This window comes from Diadema antillarum, unplaced genomic scaffold (genome assembly GCF_040938485.1).
Source record: "Diadema antillarum isolate AM-2024a unplaced genomic scaffold, OU_Dant_1.0 seq00000837_RagTag, whole genome shotgun sequence".
In the NCBI taxonomy this organism is placed as follows: Eukaryota; Metazoa; Echinodermata; class Echinoidea; order Diadematoida; family Diadematidae; genus Diadema; species Diadema antillarum.
Genome location: NW_027271713.1, coordinates 116,805 through 136,252, shown reverse-complemented (window position 1 = coordinate 136,252; position 19,448 = coordinate 116,805). Strand labels below are relative to the sequence as shown.

General features: G+C 40.7%; 1 protein-coding gene across 1 annotated transcript in view; it reads left to right on the top strand.

The window, feature by feature from the left end:
• LOC139740144 (hemicentin-1-like) overlaps positions 1-17,352 on the top strand; it is a 145,966-nt gene extending 128,614 nt beyond the window's left edge. The window contains exons 61-69 of the mRNA XM_071650733.1: positions 921-1,055; positions 2,360-2,479; positions 3,770-3,895; positions 4,841-4,963; positions 5,613-5,810; positions 11,519-11,638; positions 12,477-12,603; positions 12,840-13,038; positions 14,469-17,352. Of these exons, the coding sequence (XP_071506834.1) occupies positions 921-1,055; positions 2,360-2,479; positions 3,770-3,895; positions 4,841-4,963; positions 5,613-5,810; positions 11,519-11,638; positions 12,477-12,603; positions 12,840-13,038; positions 14,469-14,654 (1,334 nt within the window). The 3' untranslated portion in view covers positions 14,655-17,352. The remainder of the gene's footprint in view (positions 1-920; positions 1,056-2,359; positions 2,480-3,769; positions 3,896-4,840; positions 4,964-5,612; positions 5,811-11,518; positions 11,639-12,476; positions 12,604-12,839; positions 13,039-14,468) is intronic.
• Positions 17,353-19,448: the final 2,096 nt, after the last annotated feature.

The following is a 19,448-nucleotide window of genomic DNA, read 5'->3' as shown; positions in this document are numbered from 1 at the left end:
TACCCATTCATCGCCACGGAAACTGATTCTCAACAACCTCACCTGGCCTGAATATCTGTGAACACTGTTGTTGCTTACCATGCTCGCACCTGATTCCAACCCAAGCTATGGCAAAAGACTGTGGCATCACTCTGCACTGTGCATTGCTGACCATAGAATTACAAATACTTCCTTTTTTTTTGTCACATGTGGACAATACCGTAAAAGTGGAAATTTTTGCAATGTTGAAATTTTTTTGCATTTCACGCAACCAGAAACTAGCGTGAAAATAAAAAGCACATGAATATTTTTGCTTGCCATATATGCTCCAGTAGTTATGTCTTGATTCCACGGAATTAAAAACACTCGAAACTCATCTTACCCGGCCGAGTGCAAAAAATTAGTCATGCGAAAATATCCACTTATACAGTAATGCTTTACATCAGTGTACATGTACATGTTTGTTTTGACTGATGCTGTGTTCTGCTATCATGATGAACAAAATATTCATCTATTGACACGATCAAGCCCAAGTTTAAGATTCTTCCTTTGAGAGGTAGATGTTTGTAAGTTAACTATTTCAGGATGATGTATGTTGTGGAATTCAGTGTGATACATGATTTGGAGTGTGTGTACTGTTAGATGTTTTTGTACTGCATGAGCATGTATGCTGTGCAAGTTGCACCTTGCATACAACTGTTCATGCGTATGAATCAAGAAATCTATTGCTCCATTCTCTGACGCCCCCCCCCCCCAAAAAAAAAAAAAATAAAATAAAAAAATTGAAAGAACAGAGATGTAGATAAATGAAGTTGCAAACATGCAGTAAAATTACTCTTAAGACAACGAAAATGTGAGTCACGACATGGCTTTTCTATGACGTACTATGTTCATTTATACTACATACTTTGCCCCTCCGCAATATAAAAACTACCCTCTAGATATTGACGAGTGCCTGAGCAGGACCGGTGTGTGCTCGTCCCGCCAGGAGTGCCAAAACTTGGAAGGCAGCTTCCGGTGCGTGGCGCTGTGCCCCCGTGGAACAAGAAGAGTGCCGGGCACCTCTGACTGTGGCGGTGAGTGGACTTAGCATTCCATTTGTATCAATTCGTCATCATCACCATCATCGTCGTCATCATGTAGAGAGTTGCAGCGGCTCAGTCAGTGGTGTCGTTGCCATTGCAACCAAATTGTTATGGTTCGAGTCCCAATAACCCCGATGAAGACAGACTGATTTTCTTATAGCACGCATTTCCCATTCACCCCAGCCCAAGAATGCTCAGGACTAGTCTTCTACGGGTTTAATCCAGCCGAGCAAGATCATGTGTAATCATGCCTTCCTCTCTCACTGTAAGAGGCAAAAAACACTCTGTCCCTGAATGTTTGTGTGTCCCATTTTGCAACACTAAAAATTAGATTCCTTCCATGAGCTTGTATATGGTGGAGGTAGGTAATTCAAACCTCTCCTCGGCGTAATAAAACTGGCATTTCTTTATGATGGAAGGAGAAACAATATTACAGATTTTCATTGAATTTATTCGAACCCCAAAAATCTTCACTGGAAATAAGTCATGAAATACACGGATTTATGTCAAAAATATAGCTTATATATTTTTCTTTGTATATGTTATATGTTTGTAATTGTGTGTATGTGTATGTACCATATGTATAATGTCTGTATTTTTGAATGTGTGTGTTCCACCCCATGAAGGGAAAATAAAATTTGAATTTAATTGAATTGAACAGATGAATAGATAGATAGATACTGTAGATAAATAGATAGATAGATAGATAGATAGTTCGATAAATAGATTGATAGATAGATAGATAGATAGATAGACAGATAGATAGATGGATAGATATATAGATAGATAGATGGATAGATGGATAGATAGATAGATGGATAGATAGATAGATAGATTGATAGATAGATGGATAGATAGATGGATGGATGGATAGATAGATAGATAGATAGACAGATAGATAGATAGATGGATAGATAGATGGATAGATAGATAGATGGATAGATAGATGGATAGATAGATAGATAGGTAGATAGATAGATAGGTAGATAGATAGATAGATAGGTAGATATATAGATAGATAGATAGATAGATGGATATATACTACATGTAGTAGATAGATAGAAAGAATTTATTTGTGATTTTCACCTATGGTACAGTCACAAGTTTAATGTTTGATTTTAAAAAATGGTCCATTTTCATTAGATCTTGCTATTTGTGCAGTCACAGAAAAGTCAGGGAATGTATTTCTTGAAGAAAGTTACATGTATTAGGAATCTTGGGAAGAGAAGAAAGGTGAAGTAAAAAGATTCCTAATGATTTCTCCTTAAATTCTGTGCTTTTTCTTCCCCTTCTAGATATCAACGAGTGTCAAGAGAGACCCTCTGTATGTTCCCAACAGTGCTCCAACACTCCAGGAAGCTATCGGTGCTCTTGTCGGGAGGGATACAGGTTGCAGGGGCAGAGGCAATGTATAGGTCAGTATGGCACACACCGCTGCCCCTCCCCCTCCCCCTCTCTCAGACATACCAGTTTTTATCCTGGCGAACTCACCCAGAGAACCATGTGCCCCTCTCTACTTTAACCCTAAAAAGGCCGGGGGGGGGGGGGGGGGGGGGGTGTTATTCAACCCCCCTCGACATTTTCCATGACTATTCGGACGCGCCGAGATCTGGGGGGGGGGGGGGGGGGGGGGGGTTGTAGCAGATGTACTTCCTTCACCCCACCCCACAAATTTCTTGAACGCCTTTGGCCTGTGTCCTGAATTAATGAGTTGCAAACAGGCTTATCTTAGTTGTTACTCATTTGCACCCTCCGCTCTTTTCAAAAATACTTTCGTAGATGGGTGGTAAAACAAAAAAGTACTGCAGATGCCACAGTTTGGTAAATGATCCCATTGCTTGTACCCATACACGTATTTCAACATGCATAGTTATCTGAAACATTCAGTTATTTGGTAATGATTTTGAAGAGGAAAAAGAGAGTTTTGGTTATATACCACACAAAACAGAGTGACATGTTTTTTGTTGTTGAAGTTGAACTTTACTTCTTAGCCTGTTCCTTACGGGAACCTGGTATACCAGGTTCCCACATTGAAGAGAAGAGTGCCTACCTTTGTGGCCTAAATTTATGTTGTGTTATAATGCCCAGAAAAATGGGATTGATGAAAAAGATAAGAAATAATTTTGTTTTCTCTCTTTTCGAAAAGCATATATCACAGTATTATTTACCATTTTTCTGATTTACTTTCCGCTTGTCCTGCTATAAAACTTGTTTTAACGTGTACACATAGCCATCAAAGCTAAGTTCAGTAGATTTCTGTGTTCGCTGACCCCACTCATCCCAGTCAGGTGCCTGGTTTTGTGTAGAATGAAAGAGTCTGCGAGCACATCAGCGCAGGCTCTATTGGTACCTCGCACCCAATCAATATTTTCATTGTTCGAAGGCACATGTAGTTGACCGTGGAAAGGAGATACTTGCACTGCTTGACTGCTTTCGCACAGGTGGAATATCAACCTGTCCGTTCTCTGTTAATGGGCAAGAAGAATCTCATTTGGGGGCATTAAAGGCACTCAGAGAATTGGAGGAACCGGTTAAACTACAGTTTGGAATGGAAGAGACAAGGCACGTACTACCCTGGTATTTGCCTTCACATAATAATACAACATTCATTTGACAATAATTTTGCATTTGATCTCAAGACGATAACGTCCAATCCTGATTTCATTGTAATGCCTCTGTTTGTTTGGGTTTTCTTATCTCCCTAGATGTAAATGAGTGTGATCATCGGCCTTGCGCACCTAACCAGCAGTGCATCAACGAGGAGGGTCGTTACAGGTGTATCACAGTTTGCCCGGTCGGCTACGAGAGAGCACGAAATGGCAGCTGCATAGGTTAGAACATGAAGTCTGACTATCCTCCCCAATCAACATTAAATTGTCCCTTTCCAGTCCAGAACATATCATAAGCTGAGAACCAGAAGGGCACTATGGCATTCTCAGATTCTAGCGTAAATAAAAGGCCATGGTCAATTTTCATCAAAATAAGAATATAAAGTTGATTTAATCAAAAGTTGTTAGATTTATACACATTGTTCCAAATGTAGGGTAAAATAGTGTCCTTATGGTTTTGATTTTTAATATTTTACTGAAACTGAAATTATTTTAAATTGACACCATAATGTAGGGAAGATCAAGCTCTACAACTTGATACTAATATTTCAATACCCAAAAATTGTTATAAAGCCCTAGCTTCTGGTTTTCAGCCGATGATATTTTCTCTGCCATGGCCTTTTCATTAGCAGAAAACATTGTTTTATTGCAGTTGTTGTGCAGGAAGAATTGTTTTACTTTAAAAGAAATTATCTTCAGTATATAGAATCAGTCTAGCACCCTTATTTGGTTTCGCTTACTGATGATTATATATGCCACACCCTAATAAATCATTCCCAAGAGATTATAGGTGAATTTGTTGTTAATGCACTTGTACAGCATGGAATGACATTCAGAATTTAAGATTCAAAATGTTCCAGAAGGTATACAAGCAATTACATCAGTTGTGATTATTGAGTTCATAGTGAAATGACATATGTACCCTTACATTTTTTTTTTTTTTTTTTTTTTTGGGGGGGGGGAGGGGGATGGGTAAGGTGCCAACAAACTGCACACAACCCAGCATGCTTGGTTTGGGATGTTACTTTTTGGTGTATTAGAAAACACTTATCCCTAATGAGACCCAATCAAGAGCTGAAATTGCAACCCTACCAAATCTCAGCTGAGTTTGCCAGAAAGAGTGAATTACCCCATTCTTTTTTTCCTTCCATGTTTCATTCTTGACAGATATTAATGAGTGTATGACCAACCAGCATGAGTGTTCACCTGCCCAGACCTGCCATAACAGGCGAGGGAGCTATGTTTGCCTGTGCCCTCGTGGACTGCGAGCCGAAGGAAGATTATGCACAGGTGGGTATCCTTGTCACGACCAGTCTGTTATCGTCGGTCCTATGCCAAAAGGGCCTTATACCACTTCCACTGTTATGCAAAAAGGCCCTTAATGCTATAGACTTTTGTACACTATAAGTGCCCTTTTGGCATAACAGGGGAAGTTCTTTAAGGCTCTTTTGGCATGAGGCCGACGCCATCCAAAACGGGCCAGTCGACTACAGCTAGGCTGTGTTGGTTGCATATGAGTTACCCCTTCCTACTATTCCCTAAGGTTGGGGATGGTTGGGGTTGGGGGGGGGGGGGGAGGGCTAATGTCCTTTGATATTTGAAAAGAACCAATCTTCAGCTTCATTCAAGATTCAAATGCAGGCAACCATTAAATATAAAGGAATTTGTGTTTAAATCACTGATACTCTATATTCTAATATTTAAAAAATTCAGAGGTATTTGTTTCACATGAGAATCCACTAATGAGCTGTTTAGTTCACCCGTTTCCATTGAGTACATTTCAGTACACCAGATCTAATTTTCCAACATCAGTCATTGCTATGTCAGCCACAGCCTTCGACAAAGTTTGTAGTTATTGCGAAGAATATCTGCTTTAAGGTGAGCATAAAAAATGTGAATATATGAGTGAACATGTCTGCTGTCATTACCACTTTTCCAGACATCAATGAATGTCTCGACAATCCATGCACCTACCAATGCCGCAATCTTCGAGGAGACTACGAGTGCATCTGTGCTCCCGGGAAGATCCGACTGCCAGACAAGAAGACGTGTATCGGTTACGAGCAGCCCCACTCGGAGCGCACGAATAAAGTGGAATGTCCCGACGGCATGAGAAGACGAGGCGGCCAGTGCATTGGTATGACCCCGTAGATGCCACGCATTGTTAGTTGCGTGATCATTGTAGCATAGCATCTACTCACTGACTAACAGAGACTGGCTAAGAGGCCGGTGCCGAAAGATGAAAGTGCTGGTTCCATGGACACGAGGTAGCCAGCGTATCGATATGACCCCATAGATGCCACGTATTGTTAGTCACATGATCATTGTAGCATAGCATCTACTCACTGACTAACAGAAACTGGCTAGGAGACCGGTGCCAGAATTTGTCAACTGAGACGATGCCCTTATTGCCGCTGATATCCAAAGTAAAATGTTTTGGAGATTTGCACAGCACCATGTATGGTCCAGCATATGGCGGTTGCAGAGGGCGAAAGAAAATGTGAGGAAATCTGCCAACTCAGAAGGCATTATGGCTGCATTGTTTTGCATTCTTGTCTGTCCTGGCTGTAAAGCTGACATGTAATTGTGTATGCGATCCATATACACCTGGCGGGCTTGTTCACATCAGTCACGGGCATGGAAACCATCATCTTGCCTGGGAGTACTAGAGATTTGCCCTGTATCATCTTAGTGGACGTGCATCTGATGGTTTTGGCCGTGATATCATGAATAGGGATAGCATCAACCCATCTGCTAGAACGGTCCACACACACGTAAGGAGGTATTTGTATCCGTTCAAGGGGTGGAGAGGACCAACAATGTCGATAAGGATGTGCTGAAAATGGACATTATAAATCCCAAGGGGGATTTCACATTGTGATGTCCAGGTACTTTGGCTTTCTAGCAAGCTATGCAAGTGCAAGCCTGCTGATGTGCGCATCTTTCACATGCGGTAATGCAATTTCATGATCATTACATCCATTTGTTTGGTTTGCTTCTTCTCTTGGGTTTATGGCATGGTGCATCTGTGAATGGTGCATTGCGACCGAGTTCAGCACAAAGCTTCTGTAAAAATTTGCAAGGCAGAGAAAACGACAGAGTTTCCTAACTGACATACAAATGCTGAGGGAAATGGTCTTCACTTTCTCCCAGATGTGGCTTATGCCTTGCTGATCTGCATGATGTTTGAGAAAAATCAAGCTCACTAACACTTGCATTGAATATGCAGTTAGTGAGGTTGATGGTGGCTCCATACTTGGCAAGCTGTGCAAACAGAGCGTGGAGGGGATGTTCGTCGTCGAGACAGATTGGTGATGAGTAGATCGTCTATGGAGGTGAAGACAAAAGAGAGTCTGGGTGGGACCTTGTCTGTAAATCGCTGAAATGTCTGGACAATGTTGCAAAGGCCAAAAGGCATTTGTGTCAATTTGTACATCTCAGAAGCCCCAGTGATCCAACGATGGCAATTTTGTTGTTGTGGTTGTGGATGATATCTGGATGAACTGGGATCTGGTGATAGGCCTGAAGGAAATCCTGTTTTGTGAAAAACCTGTTTGCCTGCAAGTTGTGCTGTAAAATTATGCAGGTCAGGGATTAAATACAGATAATGAGAAATAGATGACTTATGGAGTTTGGCCAGTGCCAGAAGAGCTTTACTTGTTATACCCCTACATACACAAACTGTATAGGGGGGGGGGGGGGGAGGGGTATACAGTTCATTCCTGTTGTAAGGAACACGGTTATAACAAAATTCCGGTTACACGGAAGTAAAAATTCAAGCTGAAACATTAACAGTCTATGTATTTTTATTGTTTATTTGTTCAGTTATAACGAAATTTCGATATAGCGAAAGGAAACTGCCAGTCCCGATGACTTCGTTATAACAGGAGTCCACTGTATAGGAATCAGCGTGTGGTCGGTCTGGCGGTTGTGCTTAGTCCCTTGGGTGTGTTGTTTCCCTGTGCTTTGGGCATAGTGTCAGGCATTCCCCTTTCTTTTGGCATTGGCATAGTGACCTGCAGCACTAAGTGTTGTCACCGTACCTCAAATGGTATCAGCACAGACCACTGATGTGTCTCGATTGATAGCTCCACCTGTCGCTGTATGATCTGTTGCGGCCTTGGCTGCCACCGTGTTGGCATGGTTGGCCCTGCTGCCCAGGCAGGAAGTGAGCCTGCATACATGCATTGTGAGTGTGGCTACGCAACCGGGTCTCCGGGAACGCTTGCAGTGACATTTGGCAAAGGAGGTGTTGGTTGTGTGGGCGACGCTGTGGCGCTGTAGCACCGACGTTCACTATTGTATTAAAGTGGAATAGCAACCTCAGTTATCTTGTCGGGGAGCTCAGCAACTTGCTTGATGGAGATGGTTGCTGGTGTTGAAGCCAGGATTTGTCAGACATTTCTGGGCAGGCACTGGAGAAACAGTTGCTTTAGAGATGCTGTCCTGCATCTCTGAGTGACACGATTGCTATCCTGAGGGCAGGATTGCTATCCTGAGGGCAGCATTGCTATCCTGAGGGCAGGATTGCTATCCTGAGGGCAGGATTGCTATCCTGAGGGCAGGATTGCTATCCTGAGGACAGCATTGCTATCCTGAGGGCAGCATTGCTATCCTGAGGGCAGCATTGCTATCCTGAGGGCAGCATTGCTATCATGAGGGCAGGATTGCTATCCTGAGGGCAGCATTGCTATCCTGAGGGCAGGATTGCTATCCTGAGGGCAGCATTACTATCCTGAGGGCTGCATTGCTATCCTGAGGGCAGCATTGCTATCCTGAGGGCATGTCCTGATTGCTATCCCCTATCAACTCTTCAACTCGTAGCAACTGATAAAGGCTCTGCTGTTCGGAGGTCTTAGTCCACTTGATAAGTTCAGCTTTCAGCTTGTAATAATTGTCAGGTGGAGGAGGGATGATGGCAAAATCTTGCACTTCATGGGCAATTTCAGGTTGGAGGGACAAAATCATGCATGTGCAACAAGTCTGCTGTGTGGTAATTCCTCTCGTAATGAATTGCACTTCTGCTTGAACAAACCACAGTGCCGGGAAGTTGGGCCAGAACTGAGGCAGCTTGAGGCTAACAGCTGTTACTGCTGGTACCGAGGCTGTGGTCGATGCCCGTGTAGTGTTAACACCTTCATTCGTGTTCTCAATACTGTGGTGTAGTCAGCATACTATGCAGGAATACAAACGTTGTCATGCACAAAAAGAACACATCAGGGTTACCAGCGTTGACCAGCATAGATGCCACAGTTATGTGACGAAAGTGGCACTCGAATTTTCCATTTGTCGCCTGTAGTATTACAACGCTGACGTTGGTAAACACGCGAACTCGCAAGAAAATTAAGTCCAAACTGACAAAATATCTGAAGTGCAACTTCAGCGGCAATACATGGTTCTTTGATGACAAACTTAATCATGAAGTGAAGTTTGTCAGAGATTGTGCTGATGTTTTCACATGAAAACAAAGGAACAACTGAAATTGCCCCAGATTGTGGACAGATGTGAGCTCCATTCAGGCGTTATTGGTCATGACCAAATAATGCAAAAAACAAGGAGGGGTGTGACAACCTATTTCTAAACATGTTAGTCCAACAGTGATTAGCATACCAGCCACAACAGTCATAGGAGCTGCTACGACGTTTTTCATATCATCATCCCATCTATTAACCAGGCTCAATCATTCATCCCGAGCTACATATTTGTAGGTTGATGCTCATTAACCCTTCATTGTGCTTTGTTCACTTATTGCTACAAACGATTCAGCACGCCGTATCCCAGGTACCATCATAGCCTGGGATACAGCATTCTGTAGCCTCATCTCATGTCCATTATCATACAGTTATATAATGTTGTCATGACTACTATTTTCTCATCATCAGCACCGACATAGATCGGTGCAGCAATAACAATCCTAATGCCGATTTTCCTTCCATGTCAACATGTTCATACATGCACTATGATTATTAAACAGCAAAGATTACGACAGAGCATGTAAATGAGTAAAAAAGTTATTATATGCATGCCTTAATTATAATTGCATAATCACAAACAAGAAGAATATTTTTGTGCATGATAATGGTAACAATTACTTTTACACATATTTTTGTGACACAGGGTGCAGTGCTGAAAAAAAAAAGATAGATCCACAATATGGCAAATTTTCATTTGGTACCCCAGGGTACCAAATATTGCATCAAATGTTTCGAAATTAATTGTCCGTCAGGGGTGGATCCAGGAATTCCGTAAAGAGGGGGCACCTTTACAAAATTAAAGGGGGCGCACGCACCCCTCCCCCATTTTCTCCTTTTATTTCTTTTGTTTTGACAAAAAATAAAGTGGGGGGGGGGGGGTGTGCACCTGGTGCGGTGCTTCCTGGATCCGCCACTGTCCATGAACAGAGATAATCTCATCCCTCAAATCTCCACTGTGTCACCCCAGTCCCCCTGTTGGACTAAGGCACACTGCCAAACCTGAGTGGGCTTGCTGTAACTTTAGAATTGGGTCAAGTTCAGAGGAATTACTAAATAATGATAATGGACCTTGCCAAGTGAAGCTAAGAATCTGAGCACATTATAAGGTTCAATACCTTGTGTAACATGGCATTATTGCAAAACTAACGTGTGGTCATTTCACTTCAAGATTTAGGGCAAGACCATGGGTGGAATGGGTATGAATCAGTGGATTCAAAATGTGATGGACCATGTATTGGTTGCAGTGGGCAGGCCGAAATCTGCAATGCCTCATGGGAAATAGTCAACATCGAAGTCCTTGTGGCTCGTTTTGGTATGCCTAGCTATATACCTAACTGCATTGTATTCTACACATACGTACATTTGAAGTAAACAAAATGCATGGTGTGTAACAGGAGGTATGTAGATACCCAGCTTGTGAATTTAACAGCGTAGATTTAGGTCTAACTTTCAAGTTAGATCTCAGAACAGTTACGTGGTATTAGATCGACAAACATGAATAGTAAAGTAGGCCTACAATACCCTACAGTAGGCCAACAAGTATAACAATCGTTGACTCTGAACATGAAGACTAAACAACAGAAACCAGTAAGTGTAGACTAGAGAGATCTAGACTTCGGATGGGGAACATGATTACCAGACACCTATGGCACACAGAGATGTAAGCCTCTATTTATCCTTATTTTTCTATCGGAGAGTCTGCACTGCGCGTAAAATGCAATGTCTGTGACTGATACCTAGTCTCCACTACAATACTAAACCATGCGATGCGACAAAACTGACGTGGCATGTCGAGATAGTGGCCAGATTAAGATGCACATGCAGGCACCAGGATGATATCCCTGTTGGCTATTACCAGTGCACACGTAATGATGGCAACGAAATTGGTGGACACAATTAAATACATGCAAAACTTCAAAAGCTTACACAACTCTCGCATGAAAGCTGGTGAACGTACACACCTCTAGTCACATTTATAGTCTAGACTGGTAGTGTAGACCAAAGAGTATAGAAGCACACGCAGCATACTGCATGTGCTTTTACTGGTATATACTTTTTGGTATAGACAGCTGGGTCTGCCCACAGAAATAGAACATAATGTGTTCTATTTCTGTGGGCCTGCCATGTCGACCCTGAATTTGGAAATTGGCCCGTCCGCTTCAACCAATAAGTGGGACACTGTATTATGAATCCACCGAATTGTTTTGAATAATGTTGATGTATTGAACCGATCAATCCAAGGAAAACCAACAACAAACACACACACAAACAAACAATCAAACAAGAACTCACAACCCTCACACCTTGACAAGTACATGTAGGTGAAATGATTTTGACTTTTCCTGTACGTTTCCCTTCTCTCCCAACGCAGATATCGATGAATGTGTGGTTGCAAATCAGTGCCAGTACCAGTGCATCAACACTGAGGGCAGCTTCTACTGCCAGTGCCCACCAGGCTACGTGCTTGCGGAAAATGGACTTTTCTGTGAAGGTCAGACTTCTCCGCTACGTTAGGTTAATTTGAAGGCACTGCATTATGCCTACTGTATTACCATAATGTTTTAAAGAGACATTTTGTCTTGTGTAGATGATGCTCAAATGATATTGACAAATGTTTTCATTTTGATACAGTTTCATCTTTTTGTATTCAAAGATAAAGTTAAATGTAAAGAAAAAATAATGATCTGAGATTGCCAAAAATTGACATATCAACTCTTATGATTTCATACAATTGTATAAATCTTGTGTAAGCAAAATATAATGATGATATGCATGTGCCAATAGTAAGTTATCATATATGTCGTATGGAGAGTTTTGCTGTTTTTTTTTAAAATCTATTTATTTGAAGAGAGACCTCACAAAATCTTTGCAGAAGTTTGAGCTGCAAATTGTGGGTGCTTTTCTGTTTCTTAATCTGCTTGGACTACTTCACCCACATAGATTGAGAGTACAACACAACTGTCATCAGTTCATTGTCAAACAAAACAAAAGTTAACAAGGGAATTGTCCTCCATTGTATTGGTTACTTTGCCTTATCTTTATCCTTTCTTCTTCTTCGAGTGCACCTGGGGGGTGTTTCATAAAGCTGTTCGCAACTTAGCTGTTCGTAAAGTTACGAACGACTTAAGAATGACTGTTGATCAGTTCTTGTGCTGAATTATGGAAATTCTGATAAGTATAGCACATCAGAGCTGATCACCAATCGTTCGTAACTTTGTTGTTATTATTATTATTATCATCATTATTATTGTTATTATTGTGGTTGTTGTTATTTATATTGTTGTTATTATTGTTCGTGTTTGACTGTCCTTTTCAACCATTGCCCACAGACATCAACGAGTGTGTGGTATACGGAATACGCTGTCCTCCCAACCAGCTCTGCTTCAATCGCCAAGGGAACTATAGCTGTCTGGAGACGTCCTGTCCACAATACTACAACAGAGATGCTCATACTGGGTAAGGAGAGACATCAATGTTACTGAGCTGTTGAAGAAGAGATGTTTAGCTGAACTTAGAAGCACCAGAAGGTTAATTATCTTTAAGGTCATAGAGGACAAATTGATTTCTCTATAGCATGAATTTCCCATAGACACCTGTCTGAAAATACTTGGGACTAGTCATTGAAAGGTCCAGTACCATGCCAGTACATGACGATGGCTCACTTCTCTCTGCACATCCTTGGAATATCACAGGTACTGCCGCAAGAGCTGCCCGTCCAATCTGCCAAGCAATGAGCTGCGTCGCTGCCACAGCCTAGCTCAGATTATCCAGTTCAAGACGCTATCCCTGCTGACCAAGACGCAGTCCAGCCGAGACCTGCTACGTCTCCACGTGGTGCGGGAAGGGGGTGCCATGCACACCAACACACACTTCTCCATTGAAAACAGAGAGGTAAGTCCCCTCCCATCTCGTCAACCCCGCTTATCTATGAAAACAAGAGATGATTTCCTCCAGACAGCTTTTAACCCTTCATGTGCCAGGCTTAGCTGGCCGAACTTTTTTATCAGCATTCAATAATCCCTCCAAACTTAGCCTAGTTGTAAAGTTAGCAAACCCACTCAGGTGTAGCAATGTGCCTCAGTCCTACAGGAAGGCCATGGTAACACAACAGGGATTAGGGGATTAGGTCATCTCTTTCATTTGACTGTTACTTTCCAGATATCTGTTTGTGCCTGCCAATGGGCTGCCACAAAGCCAAGGAAGGGGTAAAAAGTCTGTTTGGTCTTTTGGAAGTTGGGATACTTTAAAACTTGAATAGTAAAATGAGGTTTTAAAAGCTAAACTGTCATTTCAACTCCTTTTATAATAATGCATTATTTACCTTGTACCAATTCTGTATTTTCAGTGGTAGGAACACCGGAGTGAGCATGTTAGGAGCTAATACTAATCTTTCTGTTTTTTCATGCTGCCTAAATAGCAACAAAGAAATATCCCTATGATTTTACAGCTTCCATAAGATTCTGAAATTTTTATTAACTTCGTACAAAACCCACTAGGTTTCTACTCACAAGTAATTTAGTGTACGTAGTTTGTTCACCGACTTGAGAGTTTAAATTGATGAAACTGAAAGCACAGTGGCAATATGGCCTAGTGCAAGTCAGTAGGGTATAGTAACACATGTCCCTATCAGGATCCAGGAACCCCTTGTATGTTTGCCAAATGACACCGTCATCAACTTGCATGATTTGGCACAATAGAACTCCATCAAACCTGTTGTGTATAGCGACCTTGTGCATCTTGTACAAAGTCATGGAAAACTGGTCCAGAAGACGGTTAAAAATGTTGCATAATCATCATGTCATAGGAAGGGGTATGTGCTGACATTAAAGGTGTAAGTGCCCCTTCCCCTGATTCTAGTAAGACAGTAAGACAAATGATGCACAGGACAGAGTGGATGGGTGAGAATTGAATGCGTGAAATTTAAACTTTGGAACTGTTTGAACCCACTCGCTGCGCTCGTGGGTTTTAGACTGTTCCAAAGTTAAACGAGAGCATCCAAGTCGCACTGATCCACGGAATAGGCCTGTGCATCATTTGTGTTATAAAATGGGCCCGTAAATTCATGAAATACAATTACAAGATTTGACCCATGTGTTCAGATTTTACCGGATGCATGGCTCTGTGTGGATCAGTGAAATCAGTGCATGACAATTGACCGATCAGATTGCAGAGATTCTAAAGCCCATACTATTATAGTGAAATGACGTGACATTTCAAAATTGGCCAGCCTGAAACATGTGACCTCTTTCTGTGCAACGCTGCCGAGCACTGTGAACGATGGACACTTCTATGATCATATTTTTCCTCCCCGCATCCTGCAGGTACCTTTCAGTATCCGAAGAGATGCGGACGGGTCGGGGGTGCTGTCGACGCGACTGATGCTGCGTCACCCGCAAGAATACATCGTCAGAGTGCGGGCCAAGAGCTTCGGCAGTAACAATCAGGTGGAGCTGGACTTCGTATACCATATTTATATCTCAGTCTCACAGTTTCCCTTCTACGCATAAGCTTGACTAGAGAGGGAGAGATGGAGAAGGAAAAAAAATGTGAGTGAGCGAGTGTGAGAGAGAGAGAAAGGAGAGAGAAAGAGAATACAGAAGGAGAAATCTCTTTATGTGCGCTTTCCGGCCCAGCGAATGATTCGTCCAGCTCCTACCCACCAGCAGACACAAATATGAAACTGAAGTCGATGGAATGGCACGCCAGAGAGAAAACAGCACGCCTCCTATTCCTGCCCACAGTGATGGAGTGTGAGAGACGGAGGGCTCTCGTCGGTGTTCCTTGGAACTTGATTTAGGAAGGGTGGTGCCATTGATGTCAGTGTCGGTCTGATGTTACAAGGCTCAGGAGAGCTTTCTTCGTCGTTTTGCGACAAGGATGTCTTGTGGACACAACTTGCTGGGGTCACTTTACTTTTCTGTAAATAACTAATGTGTGCTTAGGAGTGGCGTATAACCACGCCCACCTATGTAGATGTCATCTCTTACAAGAAAGAACAAAAAAAAAAAGACAAGAGTTTGTATTCTTTCAAACAAATTCTTGGAATCTAATGTCTATATGTCTACTGAGAAAGCTGTCTGTCATCGTTTGTGTCAATAAAATATATTTAAATCTATTCAGTATATATTTTTGTACTCCCTGTCATATCTTTCTGGTCTTTTTCTTTTTTAAATGTCCAAGAAATGAGAATATATGTTATTGTTTTTGCAGTATTTTGTGCCAAAACGAAGCTGCAATTATACTGTTACGAAAAAGTTTTGATGCTAGGGTGTATTTTGTCTTACTAATCTAATGGAATCATTGTATTATTTAATCATATTAAATGTTGAATATCAATTGGTTTAATGACTTACAAGGCTGAATCATACGATTTGTTCACCCTCTTTCATCTGCTTTGATCAAATTGATGTATGTTAATTAAACCTGGCAGATATGACTCCAAATGGGTTGTATTTTGTTAATCTTTAGAGAGAATCACGTCTGTAGATTCACTATATAGTAAATCCTTGATCTTTACTTCCCCGATCATGATTATAAAAGCCATAAAACATTATTGCATCAACAAATCATATTCAAAATGAAATAAGTTTTGCTCTCTGAATGTGAACCATGATGTGTATTAAATGTCCAGGCTTGTTTTCCAACAGACTTCTTATCAAGTTCTTATCATATGCAACGGCCGTGAATCTTTATAATGTGGCGATATTCCTTGAAAAGATTTTGTTCAGCTGTTTTGATGCTAGTGAAAGAAGAAGAAGAAAAAAAATGTGTACGGAACTAAAGTTGCTTTGCTTTCTAGAAGTCTTGACTGTGTGATCCGGAATTGCAATCAGCAATGTTGACAAAAAATACACCAAAATCAACTGATTTTAACGATGTGGCAGAATTGCAAAAATGTGAAGGTTTCACACCGATTAATTCCCAATCGTTGCACAATGGACAGCCAAGTCAAATGAGATAACCATGACAATCTCTGCTGTAGAATCCCCCTTTGCTGGAATACAGTTGTATTACCACTTACTGAAGTGAACAATTGTAAAATTAATGCAGAGCATAATGTCGTCTTTTCTTTGGCATCTTTTCTTTCTTTCAAAGTGTAAATGTGTCTGGTCTGGATAATGTGAAAGTAGTTGCTGAAGCTTTGACAGAGGAAAGATGCAAGAAATTGGGTACTTCTTATTTGTATGATGTACGGGATGTGATGTAGTCCAGGTATGACGTTGACAATCAATGTAAAGTAATTTTATTTATGTGTATAGATAAATGAATAAACATTTTAAGAACCAGTTTAGAGGGCTGCAGTAGAAATATCCCTCTAAGAAGGTGATGTTGTATTAATGAAGTCTTTTTTAATCACTGTATATTAGCATTTTCTCCTTTGTTTTTTTTTTTTTAAATGCAGTTTTTGATCAAACGTTTGGAGTAAAGAAAATGCAGGTATACAAATTATGGAATGAAGTATGCAACTGCTGTGTACACTTGTAGGTGTGTGGATGGGAAAGAGTAGGATTTACACTTGTGCCCCAAGTGTAGTCCTGTAAGACGAATTGTTTCTCATGTGTTGCGAATATGTACCTCACAAGCTACGATACCGTCTGTACTTTGTGCTTTTCCAGAAAATTGTTCTATTGTCGTAGCCTCTTGTGCTCAAATTTTGTTCGGAATGCAAACAAAAACTTGTCACTTGTTTTAGCGTTCTAACGCATTGTCAATATGTACCTCGCAAGCTATGATACCGTCTTTACTTATGTGTGCTTTTCAAGATAAGTCTGGTCATAGCCTCTGATGCTAAAATTTATGCTTACTTTTTTTTTTCCTTGACCCTTTGAATTTGTCTTCTGAAGTCTTCTAATTGGCTGCATACAGTAGTTGTTGACTATGATCCCAGGATGGTGACTCTAATGTGTAGAGCACTTTCTGAGGGGAAAGCATTTAAGTTTTCGTCCAACATCTTCAGACCAGTGACCTTATCTAAAAATTTCCCCGATTGTGAAGACTATTCTTGCCCCCTTTTCATGCACATTTGTAAAATCATGAAAAAGAAAAACTTTTTTGTGGGGTATTATAATTCAGTGACAGCTCCCATGTGACCAGAAGAATATTTCTCTAAAATATCTAACCTCAAAAGGTGTTATTTCTACATTGTATGTGCTGTTCGAGATACGTCTTTGTGTCAGGAATAAATACATACTAATTCCATTAAAATTGTTTTATCAATTGTGTTCATTCTATATGTCAATTGCCTGATGCCTGTAACATCAAGAACTGTATATGCTGGACATGTCAAAGAAGTTAGTCATTAGTCAAAAGAACCAGAGTAAAGCCTGAAATGACAGTGTACTTCAGTGGACTCCCGTTATAACGAAGTCCTCTGGACCAGCAGTTTTCTTTTCTTATATCGAAATTTGGTTACAGCCGAACAAATAAACAATAGAAATACATAGAATGGATAATGTTGCGGCCTGATTTTTACTTTGTTGTAACCGGAATTTCGTTATAACCGTGTTCGTTATAATGGGAGTGCACTGTATTGAAGTAATATTAGAAATCAAGTTAGCATAAAAATATTTTCTACAGTTTTGCCTGTTGCCACACTCGTCACATGGATGAATTACCCTCATCATCATTTGTGACCGTGCATCACAAAACCAACAAAAAGTCAGACCCCTTGATTTTACGTGAGGACTCGAAAAAGATGGCAAGGGTCAACCAAGTCAACTTTGAGTTGCCATCTTTCTGAGTGAGCTACTCTTCTATATTATTCTTGACTGTGGGATCATAAAATGAATGGGAAAGCAGGTTTTCAGCAGTGTTTCCTACAACTCCCTTTTGGTAGCGTAATGTGATCAGGTTTGTCTTAGAGGCCTTTTTTCATGTCTTGAAAATCCTTTGCACTGTAATAACTTTTGAAAGGATAATGCTACAGGTTAAGTACTGGTTTGAAAGTTGATGTTTATCATGGACAGAATGTGTTGATAGAGCGTGCTCAACTTCAGCTTAATCTGATAATCCCTTCATTGTTGTTGCTCCTGTGGTTTGCATCCTGTTTTTTGTCCCATTCTTGGCACAGGTACATGTAACACGGCTTAGTAAGATTAAGCACTTGATTAGACCCTGTACTTCAGAGCCTCTTTCCTCAGTTCACACTTTTCTAGAGTGGGTGCTTTCTTTCCAATATTTATATAGGCTAGGAGTGTCCATTTGAATTGAGTTATACATTATTTAAAAGCTTAGAGTCTGCTCTTTCAGAATCTGCTCTTAACTGAAAATCCATGTCTGGCGACTTTTTTGTTGGTTTTGCGGTGCAAGATCACATTTAAATGAAACAAACACATATCTACACGTGCACACACACTGTGTAAAATATTTATACATATGTATGTCAAAAGCTTACAATCACAATGCACTTCTTTACCTACTTTTCAGTAATTGATGCATAAACAGGCAGAATGTTTGATTAAATAGATGTTTATTTCAGTACCAGCTGATATCAAATAAATATTTGTATATATACATGACTATTGCACTGTTCAAAGAAAGATATTCTTCCATGATCTACAATTAGCTCTTCCACACATAATCATCCTCCCCCCCCCCCCCACAAAAAAAAAAAAACCCAAACAACCTTATGATGCTCAATTGTGTTAACGAATACTATTCTGACTCATTGGAAGTGTGTCTTTTCCAAAGACATTCTCACATGAGCAATATAATGTAGATTTCAAGATCCTTCGTGCTACTCATAATCAATGAAAACGGTGCTACAAATGTCCACTGTGAACGTGGGGCCTGACACACACAACGGCCAAAATGAGATTCATCCAGGTCAAGTTTTGAGATAGTTCCTACTTAATGGCCTGACTAGTATATCTATTTCATCATTAGAAGGGTGCTATAGACTTTCTTTCTTCAGTCTTGTTTTTTTTTTTTTTTTTTTTTTTTTTCAGTTTTGCCTTCCTCTGTGTTCTGTGCTAACATTAGGTAGTAAACGCATGTCTCTGTTTAAACATCATCCATTTGTAATTGCTGGAAATGGTTTACCAAAGGATGATTTGAATATTCCTCCTCTCTTTTCTTTCTCTTAATTCTTGTGTCAGCCTTCCTTTTCTTCTACATTGTACTCCACAATCGGCTTCTTCCAATTGGTATCTGCACTGATAGTGCATGCATAGCTCCATGCCTTCTCCAGGTTCAACTTTGGTCTACCTTCTTGCAATATTTCATCTCTTTTTCAATTTGTGTTTTTCCTTCTTTCTCCATGACTTGCTTTGGGATTTTGGTCGTTGTTTTTCCCACAAGTT